General features: G+C 40.1%; 2 protein-coding genes across 6 annotated transcripts in view; one reads left to right on the top strand and one right to left on the bottom strand.

Annotated features, from left to right (window-relative positions):
* The first annotated feature begins 1682 nt into the window (after positions 1-1682).
* kctd15a (potassium channel tetramerization domain containing 15a) lies at positions 1683-14983 on the top strand. Of its 4 annotated transcripts, none has more exons than XM_056740002.1 (5): positions 1683-1772; positions 4162-4337; positions 5407-5551; positions 8603-8908; positions 12653-14983. In XM_056740002.1, exons 1-5 carry the CDS (start codon positions 1731-1733, stop codon positions 12809-12811), a joined length of 828 nt encoding a protein of 275 aa, XP_056595980.1. In that variant the 5' UTR covers positions 1683-1730; the 3' UTR covers positions 12812-14983. The 4 variants fall into 4 exon arrangements, with proteins under 4 accessions (XP_056595980.1, XP_056595983.1, XP_056595981.1 ...); XM_056740005.1 differs by lacking the exon at positions 1683-1772 and adding an exon at positions 2220-2258; XM_056740003.1 differs by lacking the exon at positions 1683-1772 and adding an exon at positions 2293-2647.
* Positions 14984-15227: 244 nt separating this feature from the next.
* The window catches only part of si:dkey-219c3.2 (transcription initiation factor TFIID subunit 4), a 35269-nt gene continuing 25533 nt past the window's right edge, over positions 15228-24963 (bottom strand). For both annotated transcript variants that reach the window (XM_056739643.1, XM_056739645.1), the window contains exon 14: positions 15228-16839. In XM_056739643.1, the coding sequence (XP_056595621.1) occupies positions 16666-16839 (174 nt within the window). In that variant the 3' untranslated portion in view covers positions 15228-16665. The remainder of the gene's footprint in view (positions 16840-24963) is intronic.

Below are 24963 nucleotides of genomic sequence, written 5' to 3'. Positions count from 1 at the left end.
TTCTGCCAGTATGTCCTACGAAGGACCTCTCGTTTAATTCCAAGTAGAAATCCTCAGTATACTGCACCCTTTAGAGGCTGATACCTCTGGAGGACACAAGGACGCATCCGTACGAAACGAGACACAATGTCACTTTTTTCTTTGATATATGGGCACATTGCCGGAAAACAAGGATTCTCGGGAATATTCTTGCCCATCAAAAGTAGTATTTGCATTCAGCATGTGTACACAAATACTGTTTATAGCAATTTAATAGGACACCTCTGGAGAGGTTAGGCTATATATTTTACTAAATTATGTTCAAGCATTGGAAACAAAATCTCAAACCTCCCTTATAGTCAAAACCGGTGTTGATCTTTACATCTTGTCCTCCTACTCCAATAGGCTAAAGTCCTCTCCAGCCTCGAGCAACTGCGGCTTTTTAAGCTCCGCCCCCTCGTTACCCCCGCCTTATCTAACAGCGCCCGGGGCTTTGACATCCTGTTCTCTACACAATCTGCAGACTCAAAGGGCACATCAAATCAGCCACCATTTGTCACGTGCACGAACAAAGAAAATGCTCGTTTTTCTTTCTTCAGCACTAAAATCATATTTGAAAAGAGGGGGAAATAAAGTGAGAAAATGAGTTCCTTGTATGATTGGGTTTTTTGGAATAGACGGACCTGGAGGCACCAGAGTAGCTGTAGCTGTGAACTAACCTTTGGAAAATTAAGTTATAACAAAAAAAAGATGCGGGAAATCTAATTACGAGAGTAGGCAAAATGCAACAGCATCAGAAAATCTTCAAAGTTGTTTAAGATGACGAGTTGAGGGGTAACCGGGTGTTTGGGTGTTGCAACTCATGGGCAGCAGATGGCGCTGTGGATTAACGAGGGACAGCCGTCATCGGTACACATCTTGGGGGGGAAATACAAACGCACCATTATTTAGATTTATTTATGTATTAAAAAATATTGCACAGGTAGTGGTGTCCTTTGGCAAAAACGTTTTTCAGGTCTCCAAACGTATAATAAGAAAAATACATCAAATATTCATCATTTTAATTATTTCTTGATGATTTTTCTTTATGGTACTAAATTAATATTAGTATATTGATTTTAATAAAGGTTTTGTTGGGAAAGATAGTTTATGCACGAACGTTTTTCATGCTGTTTTATTAAAGTTAGTTAGTAAATGTTACTCTCAGATATATTGTTTGTTGACATGATGCACATCACTGGGATAAGCATTTCTCCCCTCGTCTCTCTTTCACAACCCCTGTAAATTAAGGAAATTAAGTGCGGACGCTCGAGGCAACAGTCTAAGCTATTTAAATCTTTAAATTTACATCTTCCTCCAGCGTCGAGTAATTGAACTAACTCCGGGCTTGTTTCTTTAATTGAACAAAAATATCTTGTCTTCCTGCTGTTCGTCTGATGTGGGAAACTAATTTCAGCCAAGGGGAAGAAAAAAATGAGTTGTTAAGTTCAAATAGTTTGCAACATATTCCTATATACAAACAGATTTGCTTTGCTGTGTTACTCGAAGATGTGGGCTTTGTTCTGAGTGATAACCAGCTTTACGCCAAAAATGATTGAAGATTCCAATATGTGACACGTAAACTGAGGTTTCCGTTATTTATAAACGAAAAGCTGAAACAAATTATACTCTGCTATTGTTTATTTATTTATTTTAAACACTAATGCGTTATTTATTTAGGCTATCATCTCATTTGCCTGTTCGTATTTGCCATGGAAATTCAGTTCGGTCACTGGTTGGCGCCAGATGTCAAGGTACGGGAAATTTACAGGCGAATGGGAGCAATACGACAAAGGTCTAAAACTGTCAAATATCCTTCTTGTATAATCTGTTTCTTTTCAGCGCAATGAACCTGTCTCCTACCTGAAAGCCGTGTGCCATCAAGTCAGACGTCTCTATCTAGCCGCGCGCAAAAATTGAAATGGCGCGTTTGGCTCGAGGCGCAATGTGTGGGCGCCTTTCGCAAAGGCACAATGCGTATCGATATACGCCATTTAGTTCATGGCCAGCAGAATATTGTTACAACGCTGTAAGTCACCGGCGAACATACTAAACCAAATTAAAAAGATAAATTCTTCCAACCCCGCAATAACAAACTCTGCAATAGAAACGCGTAAGACCCCAGAGGAAAATAAAGCGTCAAGAATAGTGAAGTGCGTGTTGCTTAACACTCTATTAAAAAAAAGGGTTTTATCTTTTGCGCTCTGAAGGTGAACCGAAGGCACAGGCGCTGCGCACAGGTAACCCCGCAAACCGTTATCCCCGCGTTTCACGCATATCTTCGTTCAGACGTCGTAAAGTAGATAAATTCGATACGATTAAACACACATATACGTATACTTCCAAATCTGAAGAGCAAGATCAAATGTTGTTCTTGTAACTCGCCCCAGCTCAGGCAGGGTTGAGCTAATTGTAGCCTAATCCTGCCCCGGGGCGTTTGGAGAGCCTTGAGCAAGAATTCTTGTTCGTCTGCCCTCTGTTATTCGGGCTGGAACGCTGTGCCTTCAACGCACTCTCACGCTTCGACAAAAACATAGGCAAGAAAGAAAAAAGCGAGCCGACGACACGCCGCGATCGATCTCATGTTTTAAAGAGGGCTGAAGATACATTTACAGCTATGTCTTCCAAGGTAAGGACGCAGCCTTGACTGACTCCCCTGTGTAGCTTTTGTGGAAAGTGTCTATAGCAGTCTACGGTCTCGTACGGACACCTCGGTGTTTAAAGCGAGTTGTTAAAGCCACAGGGACCCGTATAGCGCGTCTTTTAGATTTCGCTGGATTCAAGAACCCTTTTGGATTCTGTACGGAGAGATCTTGGAGCGCCGAAGTGGGTGGACGAGATTGTATTTTTTTTTTGACGAAAAGTTGTGTCTAAAGGACAGGCAACATTCCACAGAGATTCTCATCACATTGCGTCGGACATCCTAAAATGTTTGAAACGGTACGGTGGTTTCTTTACGATTTCCGACTTTGTTTCAAATCTGGTTGGATATATATTGCATTCGTTGTCAATGTGTCGCGCTTGTGCCGTTTTAGATCAGGCAGTGCTGATTTGGGTATAAACGAGAGGTCAGAGCGTTACTGTGTTCTCTGTGCGTACAGGAAGTGCTGTGCGGAGAGTTGTGTGCTTATTTTACGCACTCCGGGGACTTGGCGCAGTTTTAACATAACAGACTATTATTTCTGGTCATGATGTGCTCTTTTTGGACGATATCGGATTCTTAACGTTTGCGTTAGGACGAACACAGGCTGCTTGTAAATACTGTGGAAAAAGTGTTTGTGCTCAATACCGAAATATGCGTGGCAGACCTATTTAATTTCGCTTATTTGAGTAGGCTTTAAATGATAGTTTTCTTGTAAAATATTTGAAAATGTAACTCTGGCTAAAAATATGGATATTTAAGAGAATGTTGACATTTGATACACAAAGCTATGTTTACATAAACACACAGAGAACCCCTAGAGTAAAATAATGGACGCATCGCTTTAGGCGTGCGCCTGAGGAAATGGGACTTTAACCATCTGCTTAGGTGGAATTGTTTGCGACTTTAAACAAACGTCAAATCTACTTTGTCTTTTTTGTTATTTATTTATCGCATTTGGTTGCCAGGGTTACTTTCTCATGTTTAATGTGACATAATTAATCTTTATCGCAATAACCTTATAAGAAATTGAATTGTTGGTTTATAGTGGCTTAAAGTTACGTCTTGTTTAGTCTTTTTCAAATATCTCCTTTCATCTCAAATCGTTGATTCATTTGCTCTCAGAAACTTTTAAAGACGAAGCAGCTCTCGGTGATGTGCTGCCCAATATCTTTAATTAGGAGTTTACACTCTTCTTCTCGTTCCCTCTAGGTAGACACCTACAGTATAGCATCCACCTCCCTCCCTCCCTCTCTTTCTTTCGTGTTCGCTAATAAGCATCACTCCGTTTCTTCCCTCCGGTTCTATTAAAAAAGGAGGGCTAAAAAACGCCGGCCAATTTTCTTAATTAGAGTCGCGGTGCTAATTCGTAAGGTAAAAAGCAAATGAAGAGAAGATGTAGAAGTGATGTGGTGCGCGCTCGCAGGCCAGAAGCGCACCTCGGCTCGCGGAGTTTGAAGGGGGAGAGAGGGTCTTTATTTGATACTGTGCTGTTTGTACAGGAGGGAAGGAGTATGTCTCGGCTCTCTTTGACCCGGTCCCCCGTGTCTCCTTTGGCGACTCAGGGAATCCCGCTGCCGGCTCAGCTGACCAAATCCAACGCTCCGGTCCACATTGACGTAGGTGGGCACATGTACACCAGCAGTCTGTCCACCCTCACCAAATACCCCGACTCGAGGTAAGAGCAACCTGTCGCTTTTGTTATGCTTGACCTTTTTTGGGGTGTTGTGTTGTTTTGGGATGGGAGAGGCTGGGTGTTGACGTAAAATCAGTCCTATTGACGGTTTATGTCCCTGTCCTTGTGTTACGCACATGTCATTTATGTAATGCAAGGCCAATTAAACCCCAAAATGCAAGTTTAAATGGTTTACATTATGACATTTTTCATCTTTATAAGCTGATTTGTTTTTATTGTTATCCAAAGTGACTTCTGACTTAGTCAAAATGTTAGAAAACGAGTATATCGTGCATACGACAATGAGTCACGATTGTGCCACTGCCACTTGTAGATCGACGCAGTTCTTACCTTCTAGATCCTTCACAGTCGCAATCCATCGAGGTTTGGAGATAAAAGGACACCACCTGTTAGAGATTACGTCTGTGCGTGTGTGTTTGTGTCTAAGATGGGAGAGAGTGAGAGCTTTGCCACATCTGTTCAGGTTAACAGAGAGCGTGGCTTTCTCTGATTTATTAATGGATATGGAGCGAGAGCACAGAGAAGAGGGGAGGGGGGGAAATGGGGAGGGCGAAAAGCAGGCAGCATTTTAATTGCTTTTCGGAGAAAAAAAAAGGCTGAGATGAAAAACTAAGATTGCCCAAAGCTATATGGTGAAATTCTAACTGGGGGAACGGCAAGACCATATGAGAAAAAGACCACCGCGGGCACAAAAGAGGGAATTGGTTTTCTTATTAAGTGTTTTGCATCGCTTTCCAGAATGAGGGAAAGAAAGAGAAGGAAAGAAAGACGGAAAAGGAATGAAAGAATGAAATAGGAACATCTTTACAAAGATAATGCAGATTTTGCCAAAGAGCAGAAATAGCATACGACATAATTCCAGATGACTGACCGCATTCGTAAGCTTGAATCAGGTTTACTTAAATGTTTGCAGTTAAAGTATTTCAAATTCAGGTGTCAGGAGTATTTAGAAGTTTTGGAATTGTTTCGATTTTTCAAGTCGTTACTTACATGAGAAAATCATACTTCATTTGCTTCATTTTAAAACCGATTCATTTACATGTTTGCACAGAATCAGTCGTCTGTTCAACGGCACTGAACCGATCGTTTTGGACAGCCTCAAGCAACACTATTTCATCGACAGAGACGGAGAGATATTCCGTTACATCCTGAGCTACCTGAGAACAGGCAAACTTCTCCTCCCCGATGACTTCAAGGTACAGTGATGCATAAACGCAATGAATATCTCTGCAGCAGGTCAAAACTTACATTCGGCTCTTCTTGTAAGCATTGGACTTTGTTGGAAATGATGATTTTATTGTGCTAGTGGCGCAAAGGTCAGGGGGTTGATGTCTAGAAAACACACACTGTATTGATAACAAAATACAGTATTGGCTAATTCGGCTTGGAGTGTAAACTAAAGCGTAGGAGCTTTGATAAGAATTCAAGGAGGCTTGGAGAAGAAATACCCCAAGAAATTAGTGTTTTGTATGTTTTGTAACATACTGTATATTTGGATGGTTTATTGAACCCCCTGAAATTACTTTTAGTTACTTAAATCGCCACTGTTAAAAAATATCAAATTAACACTCACAGTGTATATATAATCCACACTCTCAAAGTGTGGTTTATATTAACACTGTGAGAGATAATTTGACTTTTTTTTTAACTCTGCCGATTCTTCTGTTTACTGTATATCTTCATATGAATTGCTTTGGATAAAAGGGACTGGCTCATTTTAGCCACAGAATATTCATTTGTGACTAAAATAAACGCTACACTTCTGAAGTATCAGACCTGACAAAGTACAAGTTTTTATAACTTAGCACATACACGGCTATGAATATTTTCCCTAAACGACAGCAGATAAATTGGTTAAGAACTATACCCGCCTCTGTTACAATCACATGGGTAAAAGTATTTGTGTCAATGGGATTAATTAGGGTGGGACTGACTGTTTCCGCCTCGGGCTCCGTGGCCGGCCTCCCTGAGATGATTCGAGCGCAGAACATAAAATATGTATAGAACAGAATAGAGACACATCATTATTTGCTATTATGCTTGCGTTTATACACTTTGCTCAACAAAACTCGCTGTGTCCTGACCTGTGTGAGCGGGAATACTCAACCGGCGATGACTACATGAACCGGTCGCCACACGTGGCCCCACGCAGCCGCAGCTGGGTTCTGATCTCGCTGGGTCGTGACTCCAGCATATGAGATCACCAAATCAATATGTGCATTGGCACATGCCAACACGTTCAAAAGGTTATGCCGCAGAAATAACAGAGCACTTGTGAGCCAAGATAAGTTTTTACAGCGTTTTGCATGAAATCTTTCAATCCACACTGAACTCTTTGCCAAGTGAAGCAACAAATTCGTCTTGATGAGAAATTAGTTCTTTCTTGCAGTGGGAGCTGATACAATGCGATCGGTCTCCTCCCAGACGTCTGTTACACTACGTATAAACATCACATTCAACATATTGCTTTAATAGACGCCATTTTCGTTCCCCCACAAAAGTTTCCTCCCAAAATATATGCACCGTATCTAACATCCACTTCCATTTGTCCACATGGATATGACCCGAGGACTAAATTCTCTCTCGTGTGGGCCGATGCTTTTAGATTCTCTTTCCCAAACGTGACTCACACAAGGAGCCTCTGTTAAAACATACCCAGCCCTCGCTGTAGACCTGGGAAAGAAGCTGAGCTTGTTTTTCTTTGAATTAGCAAGAGCCCGAAGGCCCAAAGTCTCCGTATCCATGTTGTCAGCACCAGTATGTGCTAAAGAAAAAGAGGGGAAAAAGAGGGAGAGAAAGAAGAGAGGCAGAGGGAGGGTTGCGGGTAAGAAAACAACTCCTTTTCTTGTGGTAATTGTAAAAGAGCGTTGTGTCTGGGATGGTCCATGCTATTGTTTGTGGCATAGCCTGCAGTGGAATGAGTAGGCTTACAGGGCGGGTACGAAGAACCTGAGGAAGATCACGGTCGTATCTCACATGGCCACCAGGCTCAAAGGGAAATACAGTGCATTAGAATTATGAGCTGAAATGGGTTTTAATATGTTCATGCGAATATTTGGAATAATTCATTTTTATTCGAAACTATTCTTGTATATTGGAAAAGTGAAGCACGGGTCTTAAATTGACTCGAATTGTTAAAGTGGATGATTACTGTACAATATATGATAACACAAGGGCAGAAATGAACAGGGGCCTGGGGTCAAAGTAACAAAATATCTCCAGATATTTCAAATAAAGAGGTAAAAAATAATTTAATAATAATTTGTATACTTAGCACTTATATATATATTTTTTTATATAGTTATTTTAGCATTAACATATTAAGTTAAATTAAGCTTTGTAACTTAAAGGGACAGTTCACTCCAAATTAAAATTCTTTCCTACACACCCTCGTGTCATCTCAAACTTGTATGGGTTTCTTTCTTCTGCACAACACAAAAGAAGATATTTTGTGGAATGTTAATAATCAAACAACATAGACACGTTTTCATAGTATGGACACAAAAGCACTAAGACATTACAAACTCTTCTTTTGTGTTCCATATATACAGGTTTTGAACAACATGATGTTGAATAAATGATGACAGAATTTTATTTTTGGTAAACTATTAACAAAAGTACGGGACAAATACTTCATTGAATAGAAAAACATTAAGGCTTTATTTTCATTAATTGATTCATTAGAAGTATTCAATACATGACAAAAATCCTTATGTAAAAATCTAGAATTCTAATCCAAATATTGCCAAATACCTTTGTTTCTTCCAGATTTTCAAGATTTTTTTGGCGGCACTATATAGGAATATTTTTGTTTTTTGGGGGGGGGGTGTAATAGCAGGACTGAGGCACGTTGCCATCTGCTTTAGTAGTGAATAAAAGAAAAGTGTATCTGGGGTAAATGTGCTGTAGGGTGAATCAAGCCTCGGGCACACGCAGACAATCTGTGCTGTCTGACCACAGTGTCTGTGTTTGAGGAAAGAGCCTTGAGGTCTGTACCCCCCATCCCCTGCCCTGATCCTGTCTAAAGATGGGTCAGATGGGCAGAACCGCTCCGTGTGACATGTTCTTTGAAACACTAGAATTGATTCATTACATTAGTTTAACTCTGTGTTCCTCTGTGTTTATAATCATTTGTATATTATGTTCCATTCAAAGGATAGTTCTCAAAAATGAAAATTCTTTCATCATTTACTCAGCCTCAAACCTCCCTCTGTGAATGTTTTCACATCCATGTGTTGTTCCTGCAGGAGTTCCAGCTGTTGTACGAGGAGGCTCGGTACTACCAGCTGACACCTATGGTTAAAGAGCTGGACCGCTGGAAACAGGACCGGGAGCAGCGGCGGACGGCTCAACCCTGCGAATGCCTGGTGGTGCGGGTGACCCCTGACCTGGGCGAGAGGATTGCCATCAGTGGGGACAAGGCCCTCATCGAAGAGATTTTCCCAGAGACAGGGGACGTCATGTGTAATTCCGTCAACGCCGGCTGGAACCAGGACCCAACCCATGTCATCCGGTTTCCGCTGAATGGCTACTGCAGGCTCAACTCTGTGCAGGTACAGCATTGCGATTGGCTAATCCCAAATTCTCACGGAATCTGAAAAAGAGCTTTAGACGGGGATGAAAACGTACACATCATTTTGAGAATATTTCATTTTTTTGTATATGGGTGGTTAACAAATAAATTGTACGTGTGTCCTATGGTGTGACAGCAAAATTTAGAAAACAAACTTTATATTACTTATATTTATCATATAAAATAACATGAGATCGATTTATCTTCATTATTAGTTTTTTCTAAATGTTAAATATCAAAATGTTAAAACATCACGGTCAAAACGGCCTTTTGATTGTTATTAAAAACTTTTTGTTCTTTATTTTTGGCGTGAAAAATGGATCTTAGACCTCTAAACTGTAAATATACATTTATTACATTTATATTACAACGATAATGTTTAATGTTTTATGTTGAATCAATGTTATTATTAACGTTGATTTAACATTAAAACAATTATCTTTGCTATCTGTCAGATTTACGTTTATTTATATTGTTAAACAAGGTTTATGACAAAACATTCAAGTGGGAAAGTTCGAATCTGGCTTGCAACAGCACCTAATTTGTTGCCTCATCGTCTGTCCAAAAGTGTCCAAAAGCCCCAAAATAAACTGAGATTAGAAGTCAGAAGGGTCAGTTGTGTCAAAAGGCTAATGTATGTTGAAGCTTCTACTGTATTTTCATCCGTAGAGTCAAAGATTACAGACAAACTTTAAAAGAACTTTGCTTGGTTGAGATGTGCGAGATATTGTGCATGATGTGCCGACGTGTCTTAAAGCAGCTTAAGTGCGGCATGGCAACAAGAACAAGAAGAGATGTGAGGGGGTGAGAGGTGTAGCAGACAGGTGTGGATGAAGGTGTGGCTCCACAGATGCAGAGGTGCAGTTATAGCCCATGAGACATTCTCACGTACTTCACAATTCGGCTGTTTTAAAAGGTGCCGCAACACGCGTATCGCACAAGCGTACAAACACGCCTACTGGTATACACACATTTATGCAGATGTTATAACGTCCAGTACTTTGAATCCTAGAGGCAATGCTAATATAGGAATATACAGTCATGAAAACCAGAGAAGAAAAGAGGGAAATTATATGCATAATTTATTTGTAGCTCATCCTTAAGACAAATCTCCCCGGTTGAAGAAGTGCTCCAACATTTCTGCGCCCGCAGCGTTTTAAACACACATGCTACATTTTTAATACTGTACTTTGGTTTCTTTGAACAACCTAAACTGGTTTATGCTACTTTTTACACACGCCTAATTGACTTACACTATAACTAATTTGCGCGTCTGATAACGCTCGCGCTTTCGCACACGCTAGCAGCCGATTGACGCGGGCGGATTTTTCAAAGTTGTCTGTCGCACGTCTCAGGTGTTCTCACAAACCCACCTACGAAATATGAGGATATCAGAGAAAAATGACAATGGACGAGAGACATGTATGAACGCAGAGCGAGAGAGACAAAGTTTGTTGAGGAGAAATTGTAGCCGTTTACTGTAAGAAATTTAAAAGTGATGCAACCATCAGAGAACTGAGTGTAATGGCAAAATCACAAGCCTTTAGATATCAATGCATGAATATTTGTAAAGCGCCTGACGTCTTATACGGTCTTATGTTCTCCAAAACAAATCTTACGAAGTTCTAAATAGAGAATTATTAAAGAATGTTCCAGATAAAACTAAAAAAAATAAAACATATGGTATCTTTGTAAATTCGTTTGATTAATACAACAGCTTTTAAAAGCAGATAAAAAAATTATGGATATTGTGCGCTCGTCTCTTAGACCTTTATTGATTCAATTTCAAATAAAATTCACGTTACTTGACGTAACTTGAAACATTAAAACTTGGAAAATTCATTCATCTTTCGAATGAAGTGGCCACTAACGTTCGAATCGTACAGTAGAGCTTAAAAATGTAACTTCAAAGTCGTTCGATTCATGCTTTAGTATTTGTTTCTGTAACTCTGATGCAACTCGGGCCGTAATACCGATAGGAGTCGTTTTTCGAAACGCTTCGAAACGAAATCTTTGTGCACGGCGGGTCCTCAAATCAGCCCGTCGAAGTCTTTCATACCTTATCCGTGTATGTCGTAAGAAGTGCTCATTTCCTCTTCAAGTTTCTCCGCAGTAACCACTTCCAAAGTGAGGATAAGGTTTCTCAGGCCCTCTGTGCACAGATTCCCTCTTCTTCATTTTTTTTTGCGGAGGGACTTTTATCTGGCTCTGTAGCCCCGAGCCAGAACTTTCATTTTCATGTGAAGCACACTTGAAAGAAGTGCAGGAGTAAGTGAATACTAGAGGCAGCATGTATTGAATTTCAAAAAAATCTACAAGCGCTCGGCCAGATAAAACGTTTCGTTTGCGTTTGGTTGGCTGTGGCGGGAATGACAGTGACAGCGGACGGCTCTCAGTGAGGGATCTCTGACAGTAGCCGAGATGGGGCGTATGGGTTTGTAATGAAAGACCCGGGCGTCTTCAGTGCGGGGCTGTCAGTAGGGGAGCCTATTCTCATTTGACTCTTCATCAAACCCCTGTAAACAGCCCAGGGGAAGTCTGCTCGCTTCTTCTCATCCCGGGTGGATGGTCTGGAGTGAGAAGCGTCTGAGGGTAATGGAAGCGTGAAGTTGTTGATAGCGCTGTTACTGATATTGCACATTTTAAATGCGTCTTGATGCAACTATGTGAAGTGCTGATAGAGAGGCATAAATAGGAGTTTACTCCAACAACTCACACCGAGTTGTAGAGAACTTGCTCTCAAAATACAGAAAGGGTTGTTAGGTGAAACGGGAGAATTTTTCAGTTTGACCATTTTTTGTAGATTTAAAAGATCAGGTGATGCATTTAAAGGGACAGTGGACATGAAAATGAAGATCCTTTCAACAATTACTGTTCATCATGTAGTTTTCGCTGCTGTCCTACAGAAACCTTGTATCTCCTTATTTCATGATTTTTATATTTTATAAATCATTATTATTAGTCACCCTTTATGTTTGTCACTGCGGTATGCAAATATCTAACCAATAAAAAGTTCTTGTCAACACAGTTTTGAATCATTTCAAAAGTAGAGATTTTTCCATTCCCTGAAAAACAGGAATTTGGACATCCAAGGTTTCGGAACGACAGCGACGTTTTATAACTTCATAACTTGATCCACATGAAAGACAAATTCTTTAAAACGTTATTGGTCTTTTGCGCAAGAAAGGGCGAGTCAATTTTTTATATTGTCTCTGTCCTTCCGAAAGCTTGTATCCCAAACACTGTACTTTTTAAATGAGAACATACCGTGTTGTCAAAATGAACACTTTTTATAAAACTTCTTATTGGTTCAAACCCAGTGACGAAAATAAAGAGTGACTAATAATAATGAATTATGGCACGAATAAAAATCACAATACGGAGATACAAGGTTTCAAACTGTCAGCAGCAATATGTTCAGAAAGATAACACGTGTAACAGTTGTGCAGAACTCAAAGATCATGAGAAAGGGATTGATGTATGAAAGTTCCCTGTCTTTTAAAAAAATATTCAAATGAATAAAAAAATGTCAAATCATATATATATTTTTTTTTAAAAATTGCTGATATAAAGTCTGAAAAAAGGAATCGTTAATATAAATACAAACCTTTTGTGTTCAATTGTGTTGTTTGTTCAAGTTGACATCATGGTTGAAATGATTTTTTGCACATATGTACATATATGAGAAAGAAATGACCCTTAAACTTTCCATGGTTTCTCCTAGGTCCTGGAAAGGCTCTTCCAAAAAGGGTTCAGCATGGTAGGGTCATGCGGCGGGGGCGTGGACTCCTCCCAGTTCAGTGAATACATCCTGAGTCGAGAGGACAGACGGTGTCAGAGCAGCCACACGCCCATCAGGATAAAACAGGAGCCTCTAGACTAGCCGGCTCTTACACCAACCACGGACACCTCAATCTGCTTTTGAAGAAAAAACGCCAACGGATAAATACGAGACATTAATTTGCGAGTCTTCCACGTGACTCCTGAACTCAAGACTGAAATGTTACGAGTATACAAATATACGAGTAAAGGAATCATTTCGTCGACGTCCCTCTTCTTAAAGACTCTCGCTTAACAAACGAAAGCGAGGATTTCAGCCACTTGAGTTGAATGTAGACATGCCACTCTAAATTTCTATAGTGCACATTTTGGTGTAGTTGACAAACGTGAGGTAATTTTGCCACCACATCTGTGCAACCCAAACAACTAGATCGCTTCCAAATGAAGCAGTCAGACATCCGACCTCACGGGCGAAATTAACTGCACGAAATACAAAGTCTGTCCTGTGCTCAAGATCCATTTTTAATCTTGATATCTAATGTTCTCATTTTCCAGTCTCATCTATGTAAATCAGATCTTTTATGACCTACAGGTTTATTGCCGTTGTTTGGCTACATGAAGGATTGGTGCACATTTCTCAGAAGTCGTTCGGTTGTGGAGCATCTCTGTTCTGGCTGTGTCGATGCTTTGACTAGAGGCTACGCGGCTAAAGCAGACAGCCTGTTAATGCATTCAGAGCCGGGCAGGGAGGTTTTTTGTTCAAGCATGTCCGAAGGGGAACCTGGACTCATTTGCGAGAGCTTTTCTGATGGCATCGCTAAATCCACTACCCAATAGTACATGAAACAACATTCACTCTTTCTGCAGGGAGGCTGTTTTCTTCGTCTTCAAAAAAAAGCTCTGAACGTACCAAAACGGTCGTTTATTCTTGCATATAGCAACATACGACTTCCTAACATATTGATTGCTCAAATAGCCGATGAAAAAGTTAAGCAAAGATCTCTTGTAGATATAAATGCACTTTGCATCCAAAACAACGTTTTGTTTGAAGGCACATTTTTTGGACGGAGGAAAACTAGATTAGGGAGACGGCTAATGAATGCAATGCTCCAGGGCTCTTTGCACTGTATATCAGAGGCGCTGGTCCGACCGCCTGAAGAGAACTGGAGGATTGCTGCGAGTTTGAGCTCAGATATGCTGGAGACTGATGAGTTATGGGTCAGAGAGAAGGCAGGTCACTTTCCCACAATCCCTTTTACTCACGCTAGCCCCCATCAGAGACGCAGAGAGAACATGGCGAGTGAACGGGCTTGAAGGTTAATTCGGGAGCTGGTAAACAGACTGAAATGCGTATTGTGTTGTAAAGTGAGATCTTTAATAGGGTGTTTTTTAAGACCTTTGCCTCAACATTTCAAAACGTTGAATTGCGGTGCGTTGTTTTAACCAGGCAGCATCTTTTTACGCTATCTAATTCACATTTTTATTCTTGATCTGCCACACGTTGTATATATTGGCTCACGGCAGCTCATTGCGGTGCAGAGCAAGTTGTAATTTTTAGTGTTCACGTCAGAGACAAGATTATAAAACAATTAACCCTTTAAGGGATAGTTCATCCCAAATTAAAATCATCTGTCATCCTTTACTCGCCCGTAAATTGTTCAAAAACCGTTTCAATTTCTTTGCTTTGTTGAACACAATGAATGATAGCAACTGAGATTTCTGGGGCACCATTGAATCCCATTGTAGAAAAGAATATTGCCTTTTTTTTCTCTTGAACACAAAAGAAAATATTTGGAAGAATTTAGGAAAACAAACATTTGTCCTACTATCCCAGTCAATGATCTCTTTTTTGATTTTTTTCCAAAAATCATTTTTGTGTTCAGCAGGACAAAGAAATGAATATAGGTTTGGAACAACTTGAGGGTGAGTTATCGATGTCAAAACGTTCATTTCTTGGGGTGAAGTATACCTTTAAGGACACATCATGGAAACCGCGAAATGGGTCGCTGTATCCGATGCAGAGAGGGAATCAGGTCAGCCATTACATAAATCTTAATTTAATACTGCGCTAATGGATGTTGTGTCAAGATGTATATTGCAGTACGGTCCAAATGTATATTATTTAAATAAAAACATTTTTTGTAATGGATTATTATCGATATAAATCATAGTGGTATGTCAGGCATGTGTTTATTTGAATTGTCACATTCTTTTTGTAATTGGTGTGATAAACAACTTTTAATAAATTGTTGGATTTCTTCCCTATTTTAAACCACTGAAAGCATGACGTTTAATGTGTTGGAAATGTTTTATTCATTAAAAAGAGTTAAGTGGCCTTTAGTTAACAGGGCAAGAAAGCCTTTGGAGGGGTAGACTGTCATTTTAGAGGCGGAGCAATTACAACATTTAGATTACAAAAATGTGCATCCATGAACCATACACAGAATCGAGTCAATTTCTTCACGAATTTCACGTTCACATGTTTGTTCTCCAAACAAAAGAGAAACTCATGACAAATGTATAATTAGGAACTTTATTCTTTTACAAAAGTACAAATTTAATAGAGATGAGCGCTTTTTTCAAACCAACCAAACATTCAAAAACGTGTTAAATTTAGCAAAAATAGAAGTTCTAATAGATATGCTTTTTTTAGACAAAAGACAATCCCTTGATCAACAATACTGTTTGTCCAAACATCAGCACAAACAATATGAATTAAAACAAGATGGAAATATTTTTGCCTCGGATCTCTAAGGAATCATTGCACACGACATGAAGTTTAATGTCTCTCAACAAACGCAATCTGTAAAACACCAAAAAATGTAAAGAAGCGTCACTTCCACTCCTCCTGCATGTCATAAAGGGCAGTATGCAAATATTAGGTATACGAGACATAAAATAATGCCCAGTGACAGATACTGACAATTTACACTGAACGTGAATTTCGAACACAAAAAGTTTTGACAAAAAAAGCAACATTAGTATTGTAAAACATTACTGCAGTCAGTCAAACCTACCCCATTTTCAATGTGATTTTTGTAAAATTCATCTTGCCGTTTCTCCACGAATAAGTTAACCAGAGATCCTGCTCCAAAACTGTCGTTCAATCGAGGCATATAAGATAATTCCATGCCGTTCATGTGATTAAAAACAATGGTGCCCCAGGAGGGCCGCGTAAGGCACCATTTCACAGTATGCTTAACCCAGAAACACTAGTGAAACCATACAAACCTGTAAGCCCACACTGAGTGTGCGAGACAAAACCGTCACTGAATTTCAAAAGCCCATCCAATAGGATGAAAAGACAGTCAGTGTTTTACAACACAGAGTTTCTTCATTTTGCATAATCAGTAACAAAATAACAAAAACATCCACACGTTCCCTCGAAGCATGATTTGAAGATACACTACTTATAAGTTACTAAAATACTCGGTAGACCTCTAAAACCAGGAACTTGCATTTACATTTCCAGTGTCTATATTGCGAGTGAGGCTTTCGGTTAAAAACGCGTTTCAAGTCCAGCCGCTACTTATATAAAACAAACCTCGAAATCTCTATCCTGAAACGTAAAACCAATCCGAGTTCAAGTTAATGAATAAAAAGATTGACGCTGCTCAAAACAATGGCTCATTAATCCAAAACAAAGAGGAAATAAAACCATTAAAAGGTGACCCAAAGGGCGGGGGGGGCGGAGAAAAACCTGCCGTCTGCATCCGACGTGCTGAATGGCTTTTCTCATCTCCAGAATACCGACGTACGGAAAATTTACAGCAACTCCAACAGTCTCTGATCATAGAGTTCATGCCACAGGTGAGTCCGAAGGCACCGACTGGAGATGAACGTGGGGGAGAGGAAGACTTGAGCATATTACGGGGCGGAGAGCAGGTGGGGGTACCGTCTGCGTGGATGAACTCGTCCATCTCATTCGTAGCACATCTGCACTGGCTCGGCTCGGCGCTACTTCAGGAGGGCCTTGTAGAGCAGCATGGATCTGGCTGTGGTTCGCTCCTGCTCCAAGCAGAAGATCAAGTCCCTGAGGTTAACCCGGGTGATGCGCTGACGGGTCTGCCGGACTGAGGAGGAGGAAGATGAGGTAGAGCCGGCCGCCGATCCTGAGGAACCCGCAGGAAACTGAGAGAGAGTAACAAAAGAATTTGTAAGCTGTGCTGTGTTTGTTTGTCACAATTCTGACATGCAGGTTGATAAATATGGTAGATTTGCCAAGATTTCAGTTGCGATTGACAACAGTAAGAGAATCTTGCTTTGTTTTATTAAATGGTACCATTCTGAACGGACGAGCTACTTTTATACTCTGCAAACGTAGAATCTGTGTCAATGCGCTTCATTTTATCACACTTCAATTTAAAAGTACAAACTTTTCAAAGGCCACATTAGCTAAGATTGTGCTTATTTAAATGAACAAAAGAACCAAAAAACATATTCAAAGAGTTCTTCCGCAAACACAAACCTAAGCCGTTCGATTCTTTCTGCGACTTTGTTTCTCCACTCCTTAAAGATCCCCAAGCTTCATGCTTTGTGTTTATCAGCACACCTGCACAACATGCGATCATCTGTTCTCAGCTCGAGGCCACAGAGCCGCACCCGACGCCTCGGGCACCAGACTTTTGATCTCATCTGCCGTATCTCAAAGCTGTTCATCTACAAACTCGCCTCAAACGAATGCGAATTTAAAAGTACAGACGTCTCCTGACAGCGGCCGTTAAAATAAAATCTCTTCTTTTATCCAGTAAACCACATCCAACTAGAGCAGCCGTCGGATGGGTGCATAAAGATACACAACCTCGGGGGTGAAGTCCTTACATCCAATTTATAGGAGTGCAGACACGGGGGGTAGAAACACCATGTGTATCATATTCATCAGCCGTGCAGGGGGTCTACAGCATAACATCACACGGCCAGAATGAGGTGAGGTTTCCAGCCTTCGGTGAATACTAACTATACCCAGGAAGGTGCCAGACGCCCTCGGGCTGCTAAACGCGCACCACGCCCTACAGAAATAACCTGCAGCTTTGTGGGCTCTATATATCGCCCTTGTACACGTCCTTACACACCCTGGATGATTCCTCAAAGTCTCATACACACCCAGGGCTGGCAAACTACACAATGGCATGTTTACGCGGGCAGGACAGTGTGCAGTCTTGCACGAACGTCTACGCCGGTAATGTCAGATCATTATTTAAAAAATGTTAAACTTACAGGGAAGGTATGAAATCTGAAACCAAAATCAAAGGTTAATGGCCATACCTGGGTTCATATGTGACCACACCCAGTACACATCATCCCAGGAAGTTAATAGCGAGTAAGGTTCTAAATCATTTCTTAACCCTCGCGTCACAACTTTCTTCTGCAGAACACAAAAGAAGATATTTTGAAGAACGTCGGTAGCCAAACAACACTGGCTCTATTATATGGACACAAAACCACATTCGTGTTCCACAGAGTCCGATACAGGTTTTGAATGAGATGAGGGTGAATAAATGATTTTGGGTGACCAATCCCTTTCTCTTACAGGCCTATGTGTATGTCAACAGGGGACAGACGCTAAAAAAAACCTTCTTTGATGGATTTCAGCATCTGACTCAATTCCACGCAATGCTCCACACACAAAATTCAAATCAAACGCTTATGAGTATCTCTGTAAAAAACACACACCCACTGCATTCGGTTATCTCAAAGCCAAATAATCACGATCAATAAAATACATTTATTCACTATTCAAAATAAAACCCAATATGTATTCATCGAAACTCCAGCGTTCAGTAAGAGACGGTTCGACTTGCACAACTCTCCACCGCAGTACAGAAAGACTGTGTGTTCGCAGTTAGCATGTGTGGGTGAACACGCTCGGGGCGTTTTGCCACTATGCTAGTGGTGCGTTAGAGATGGAGCTTGTTAAGCCTCCATAAACGTGTAAAGATATGGATGAATATATTACAGATGTGAGCATTAACGTGCCCCGGGCAGCGACTGAGACGTATTTTTGTTAAAAACCACATTAACCGTGGAGTGGAATGTGTAGGGTGAACAAGCTATCTTTCCGGTGTCATTAGGGTTAAAATCTGTTGTAAACCCTTGAGTGGTATTTGTGCGTGTCGAGTGTGTGTAGGACAGCAAACACCTCCAGAGGAACCGACTCCAAACCCTGAAGAGATGAGGCAGCTTAAACGTGTAGCTTTCCGAAAGCGACGAATCGAGCAGAACGGCACGAAACGTAGCCTTCAAGCAAACGCCAAGCTCTTAACAACTTCAAAACGCAAGTTTGCGTGCATGTAAGGCTAAACGCCAACCCGGAGAAGAGACGGGTTGTTTTTAAAACCTGCACTATGACTGAACTAGCAACCCGAAAACCCTGTAAGATCCAGAAAAGAAAAACACACAAAGGGAGAAAAAAGTGCTCCACCTTATTCCTCCCAACGACTGTGAGCACTTCTGGCCTCCAAAGGTTACAGAAAGCCTGGGGGTGCTGTGTGTCTGCAGCGTTTGGGGAAATGACTCGCCTTGCCTGTGCACGAACACAGCCCGGTCTCTGCAGAACTGCCGCCCGAGGCTGTGCAACCCTGCTCCGCTTCGCTTTAACCCTTTACTAGCTTGCTTTTTGGCGACAGCCTTTCACCCATATCCAGGACCATCTCACCCGAGTGATTGTGAAACTGGATGTTTATGACCAAGGTCATTTTTTAGGTCTCATTTAAGACACGGTCCTGGTTTGTGGTTGGATGTGTATTAAGCGTGGATTTAATCTGTAAAGTAGTTGACACTACACATAATTAAAAAGTCTGGCTTTAGGGAAGGGGATTTTCTAATTAGTGAAATAGTGGCAAAGCTGCAGTTCCTTGGCCTGCAGTGAAGTAGAGGAGCTGAGGGGCAGAGCTGGGATACAATCCAGGCCTACAGCCCAGACCCAAACACAAGCATATGAGACCTTGCGGTGTTCCATCATTACCTTACCACATAATTAACTACACAGACAACTTAAATAAATTAAAAATCTGTGTTGATGCAATTGCTGTGCAGTTGCCAGGGTTTCTGGCTGGTAACTATGGCATCACCAGGTGGTTACTCACGGGTCAAAGAGCAGGGTCTTTATGATATTCTGGGACCATCAAGTCTAGACTTGAAATTTGAAGGCCTGTTCACATCAAAGACGATAACTAAAGAGTTTTGAAACCCATTTTAAATTTAAGAGAAAAGTGGAGTGCTCACCACAACTATAACAAAACAGATGAACAGTATCACTTTAAGAGCGATTTTTCTTCCAGCTGATGAACAATAACAAAACATTGACACACAGTCAATGGGAATTAAAAGCGCTCATGCATTAACAGAAAAATGCAAACCAAGGTTTTTACATATTACTTCTATTATCAAAAGATTTGTTCATTGATATCGAAAATATTGGGCTTCATTTATTTGTAAAACTTAGAAAATTTGAAAAGTTGCCCCGGCAATAATGTGAAATAACTTCACGATGAGTCCGTGAAATAATTAAATGGAAATACAAAGGTTAACGTAACTAAACTTAAAATAAAATAATGTTAAACTAATTGAGCAATATAAAAAATAAATAATAAAATGTCAAAAACATGGAGCGAAATTTGCAAAATTGCTAAAAATTTAAATGAAATCAATATGAATAAAATTGTAACTCTCTACAATAACATTGCCGTTGTTAACATTATTTATTGTATAAGCTAATATAAAAGAACAACGAACAAAACTTCTACAACTTTTGATCCTAGTTTAAGCGTTTAAGCATTTACTAATACATTGTTACAATCAGACGTAACTGTTAACATTAGTGAATGAACTGTGAACTAACAAGAGTAATTGTATTGATATTAACGAACATTAACAAAAATGTACACATGCTTAAAACCTATTATTAGTTAATGTTAGCTAATGCATTTACTAGTGTTAATAAATACAACCTAACTGAAAAGTGATAACAATAAATTAATCTTAAACTGAAGAAAAAACTATAACGACCACAATGTGGATGCTAGTATGGTTATACATATCTTTATAGTTACTCTCATGGTGTGAACAGGCCCTTAAGTGTTGTTTTCGATTTATTATCGTTAAATTATAGTATTTATGGTCGCCTCAGACTCTCGCCTAAATTATGTTATCTTCACAATAAACACCACATGCATTATAGACTGTCATTTGCAGTTGCTGCATTACGCCACAATAGAGGCGCTGCTTAGTTATCAGCACAGTGAAGCGCTGACGAGTTGCAGTTTAATTTCTACCTAAAGAGCAATACTAACTGTATTTCACAGCTGTTCAAGTGAATAATGTTTCTTTTGCATCCAAGCGCTATACCGCACACAACGAGTTCGCCAGTCTGAACGCACATTGTGATCAGAACGACTCGCACCACCTCCGCCTCATTTTGAGCTAGGAACAACCATGACATTGACATAGCACTAATAGTCCATGGATTTTACATGCCAAAACTCAATACTTAGGATTTATTCAAATCCATCATAACAACTTTGTCAAGCGAGCCCCGATCACAACCAGTAACTAATTGCCAAAGGTTTATTAAACTCTACACCAGAACATCCTTCAACCCCAGAAACCTCAGTGCAGAACGTCTACGTTAATTCCATCAGTTAAGCATGAAAGCCAAACACTTGGGTCAGATGAGATACAAGCATCAGAAGATGACACACATTATGATTCATCCAGGTTGTGGGAGTCAGCACACCACCTCCAGACCTTCGACTGGTACGTTCTTCAAGGTTTAACATCATTTCAAAAAGTGTCTAATTTGACACCCGGAAAAGACACGTCTGGCGAATTGGTGCGGTAAACATCCGCGTTACAGATTAATGCACCGACATCCAGCGATTGCAAGCATTCAGCACAGTGTATCCTTCTCCAGCTTGCTTTTTTACTCTCTCCGCACAAAAAGCTTGGACGCTCCAGGCAGCACTTGCGGGAGAACGAACATACTGCCTACATCTGCCTGCAATTCAAACAGCTCTCCCACATTGTGTTGCTTGTATTAAAAAAGCACTTGTCAACAGCTTACATGGCTACAAGGTACACATTAAGCTCCGGGGCGATGCTAAACAAATACACAAAGTAGCTCGACAAAGATTATGGCATGATGGTCTTAAAAACACTCTTTAGTTCGTAAGGCAAGAATACTCTTATCAATGTGGATGGGTTGGTGAATGTCCGCATTACAAAACATTTTAAGCCTCATATTGTAACATAAAAAAAACGTTTGCCATGGAATGAAGGTAACACAATGCTTCGGTTATATCTGCTACAATATGAACGACTAACACAACGTGGGATAAACACAATGAGTGTGGAGCAATAGCATGAGCTGTAATGGTAGTTGAAGGGCTTGAGGGAATCAGGAGGGTAAGCTGAGATGGTGCCAATACCCCTCGGGCTCCTACATACACAGAGGGTCATTGAGGTAATATGAAACAGATTATTTACACAACTAACCAGAGATCTGTGAGAGTGGGGGAGAAAGAAAAAGGCAAAAAACTTTCGACGCAGGAAATCCTTGACCACAGTGTACACTATAATAATGGATGAAATGTACAAACATGACACGTATGACAAATGATTGCAATTTGGGGAATAAACTCACAGGAAGCATATATAGTTGTTAATGACAAAAGGACATGAACATATATACAGTCTTAGAGAAAATGTATGACTGTGTGTACAACAAATGACAAAAAAAATCTACTAAGATGACGTACAGCCGCCGAAAAAATAAAGAGACTATTCCAACAGTTTTTTAATCAGCATTTCTAGATGTATTGTGGCCATACCAGTATGGTGTATGTTGAATTGAACAAAATCAAACCTCCGAGGTGACCAAGTCATCCAACAGCAATGTGATAGACTGACAGCATGAAAAGACACATAAGAACTGTGATACCTCGAGGATTTCCTAAATACACATATAAATACTACTGTTGAGTTGCTTAAAAGTAAATCTGAATTTGTTTTCTTTGCAGTATTTGTGCTCTGAAAAAAACACAGCACCTTTGTTATTTTCACCTGTTTCTCAAATTCTCATTTCCTGCAAATAAATGCAAGTAGAAACAATATTTTTATTTGAAATTTGGGAGAAATATTGTTTGTAGTTCACAGAATGAAACCAAAAAATTAAATAACATACAAAGAAATAGTAAAATCAGTAAAACTAAATTTTCTTGTTGACAGATTTCAACAACCTACTTTTGTCAAACTGAATTTCACCACTTAAAGGAATAGTTCATCATTAACTCACTCTTGTTTCCTCAAGCCTGTTTGACTTTCTTTTTTCTCCAGAACCCAAAGATATTTTGAAGAAAGTTGGTAACCAAACAACGTTGGTACCCATTGACTTACATTGACTTTGATTCCATACAACAGAAGTCAATGGGTATCGTCGTTGTTTGGTTACAAAGATTCTTCAAAATATCAGCTGTGTCTCAAATGACATACTGTACACTATATACTTAAACTCTGCACTATGCACTCAACCATCTACGTTAGTGTATAAATTTCAGAAGAGTAGTATCGTCCCAAATGGAATACTAAGCCGTTTTATACTAACCGGAAGTATATCCGTTTCCCAGACTAGCGCAAATGACATCATTCGCACGGCACAATGTGTGTGAATAAAAATCATTGCATTGTACATTTGATGTAGTTTTCATCTGTTTTGCCCAGCAATACTTCAGACATCATCAGATTGAAGCGTTATCACTCTTGCATGAGAGTTTTGCTCGAGCGGCGTCCGATAGCCACGCCTCCCATCCACTACGTAAGCGAAACTGCTACCGTCGAGTGTGTGAAGTGTGCACAGTTCATACTTTCGCTTGAAAGAGTGCATCATCGGGTTCTTAAAGCGCACTTCTGTGAAGATAATTTTCAAAGTGAACGCACTACTCTCTATTCATACTACAAAATGGCATAGAATAGTGCATAAGTTAGCTATTTGGGACGCAGCTATCTTCTTTGTATTCTGTGGAAGAACGAAATTCATAGCGGTTTGAAATGCCAAGAGGGCGAGTAAATGATTTAAAAAAAATCATTCTTGGATGAACGATTTCTGTGACCCAACTCGATTTTTGCTGTTTCTAACACTTACAGTTTGAAGATTTAAATAAGAAGTCACAGCTGTTTTTTTAATAAAATCTATTGTCAAAAAAACCTCTAAAACCATACACAAAACAATGCTTCGTGACTTAGTGGTTAATAAACTTCACAAAGGTGATGTAGATGCGAATGCTAAAATCCAGATAAAGATCAGAGCACGAGACTTAATTCTTTCTTGCAAGGTTGTGACTTGTGCCAACTGATGAAATGGAGTGTGAATACACTAAATGCAAGGAAGGACAGGGAGGGAAAGAGAGAGAGAGAGAGAGAGAGAACAACTTGAATTTAATATTTCATGATTGCCTGAAGGATTTTTCACAGATCAATGTGACTCTGTACCCAAGCCAGTGTCAGCCAGAGCGCGTCAGAGGAAAGCAAGAGAGAGCGAGAACAGTTGAAAGTATGAGATATATAGAGCAAAAGACAGAGAAAAGAGTTCGAGAAGGACAAGCGTGAAAAAATAAAGTAAGAAAGAGAGAAAGAAAGAAAGAAAAGTGACAGTGAAAGAAAGATTTGTCTCATCGGTTCAGGGGACTGTTAGTGTGGCTAACACCAGTGTGTGTGTTTGCTCCATGAGAGATACACCCTCTACTGGCTCCACAGCCACGGGCTTCGCTGGAGGCACACATTACCTTCGTTAATGGGTTTCCATTTGAGCAGCAGAAAGGAAGCCAATAACCTATCCACACTAATGGATTAGTCTACATGTAGGCAACCTCTGCAGCTAATCTTGGACCAACTGTTTTTGTTCTACACATAACAAACCGAGGAAACAAAGGATTTCACCGTAGGAGGGAACACAAGTAAACTAAAAAGGAAAACATAAAAGAAAAGGTAGAAATTGTCGTGTCGGTTGTGCCAATTGAATGGAAAAAAACAATAATCGTTTTAACGTGAAATAACCTTAAACAAATGTAATCAAATCTCATCACACCATGTTTCTTTTATGGATGTGCTAAGCAACTCTTAAAGGGACAGTTCACCCAAAAAGAAAAGTGTTTTTATTTACCCCCTCCAATGTCTGTCCAAACCTGTTTGACTAACTTTCTTCTGCAGAACACAAAAAATATATATTGAAGAATGTTAAAACTCAAAACAACATTGGCCCCC

Source organism: Triplophysa dalaica, chromosome 24 (genome assembly GCF_015846415.1).
Source record: "Triplophysa dalaica isolate WHDGS20190420 chromosome 24, ASM1584641v1, whole genome shotgun sequence".
In the NCBI taxonomy this organism is placed as follows: Eukaryota; Metazoa; Chordata; class Actinopteri; order Cypriniformes; family Nemacheilidae; genus Triplophysa; species Triplophysa dalaica.
The sequence above is the reverse complement of the archived record's forward strand: the minus strand, read 5'-3'. Positions and strand labels throughout refer to the sequence as shown.

Coding starts and splice junctions, on each gene's coding strand:
- kctd15a (XM_056740002.1), top strand. CDS start 1,731: ATGGAAATTCAGTTCGGTCACTGGTTGGCGCCAGATGTCAAG. Junction 1,773..4,161: donor GGTTGGCGCCAGATGTCAAG/GTACGGGAAATT, acceptor CTGTTTGTACAG/GAGGGAAGGAGTATGTCTCG. Junction 4,338..5,406: donor ACCAAATACCCCGACTCGAG/GTAAGAGCAACC, acceptor ATGTTTGCACAG/AATCAGTCGTCTGTTCAACG.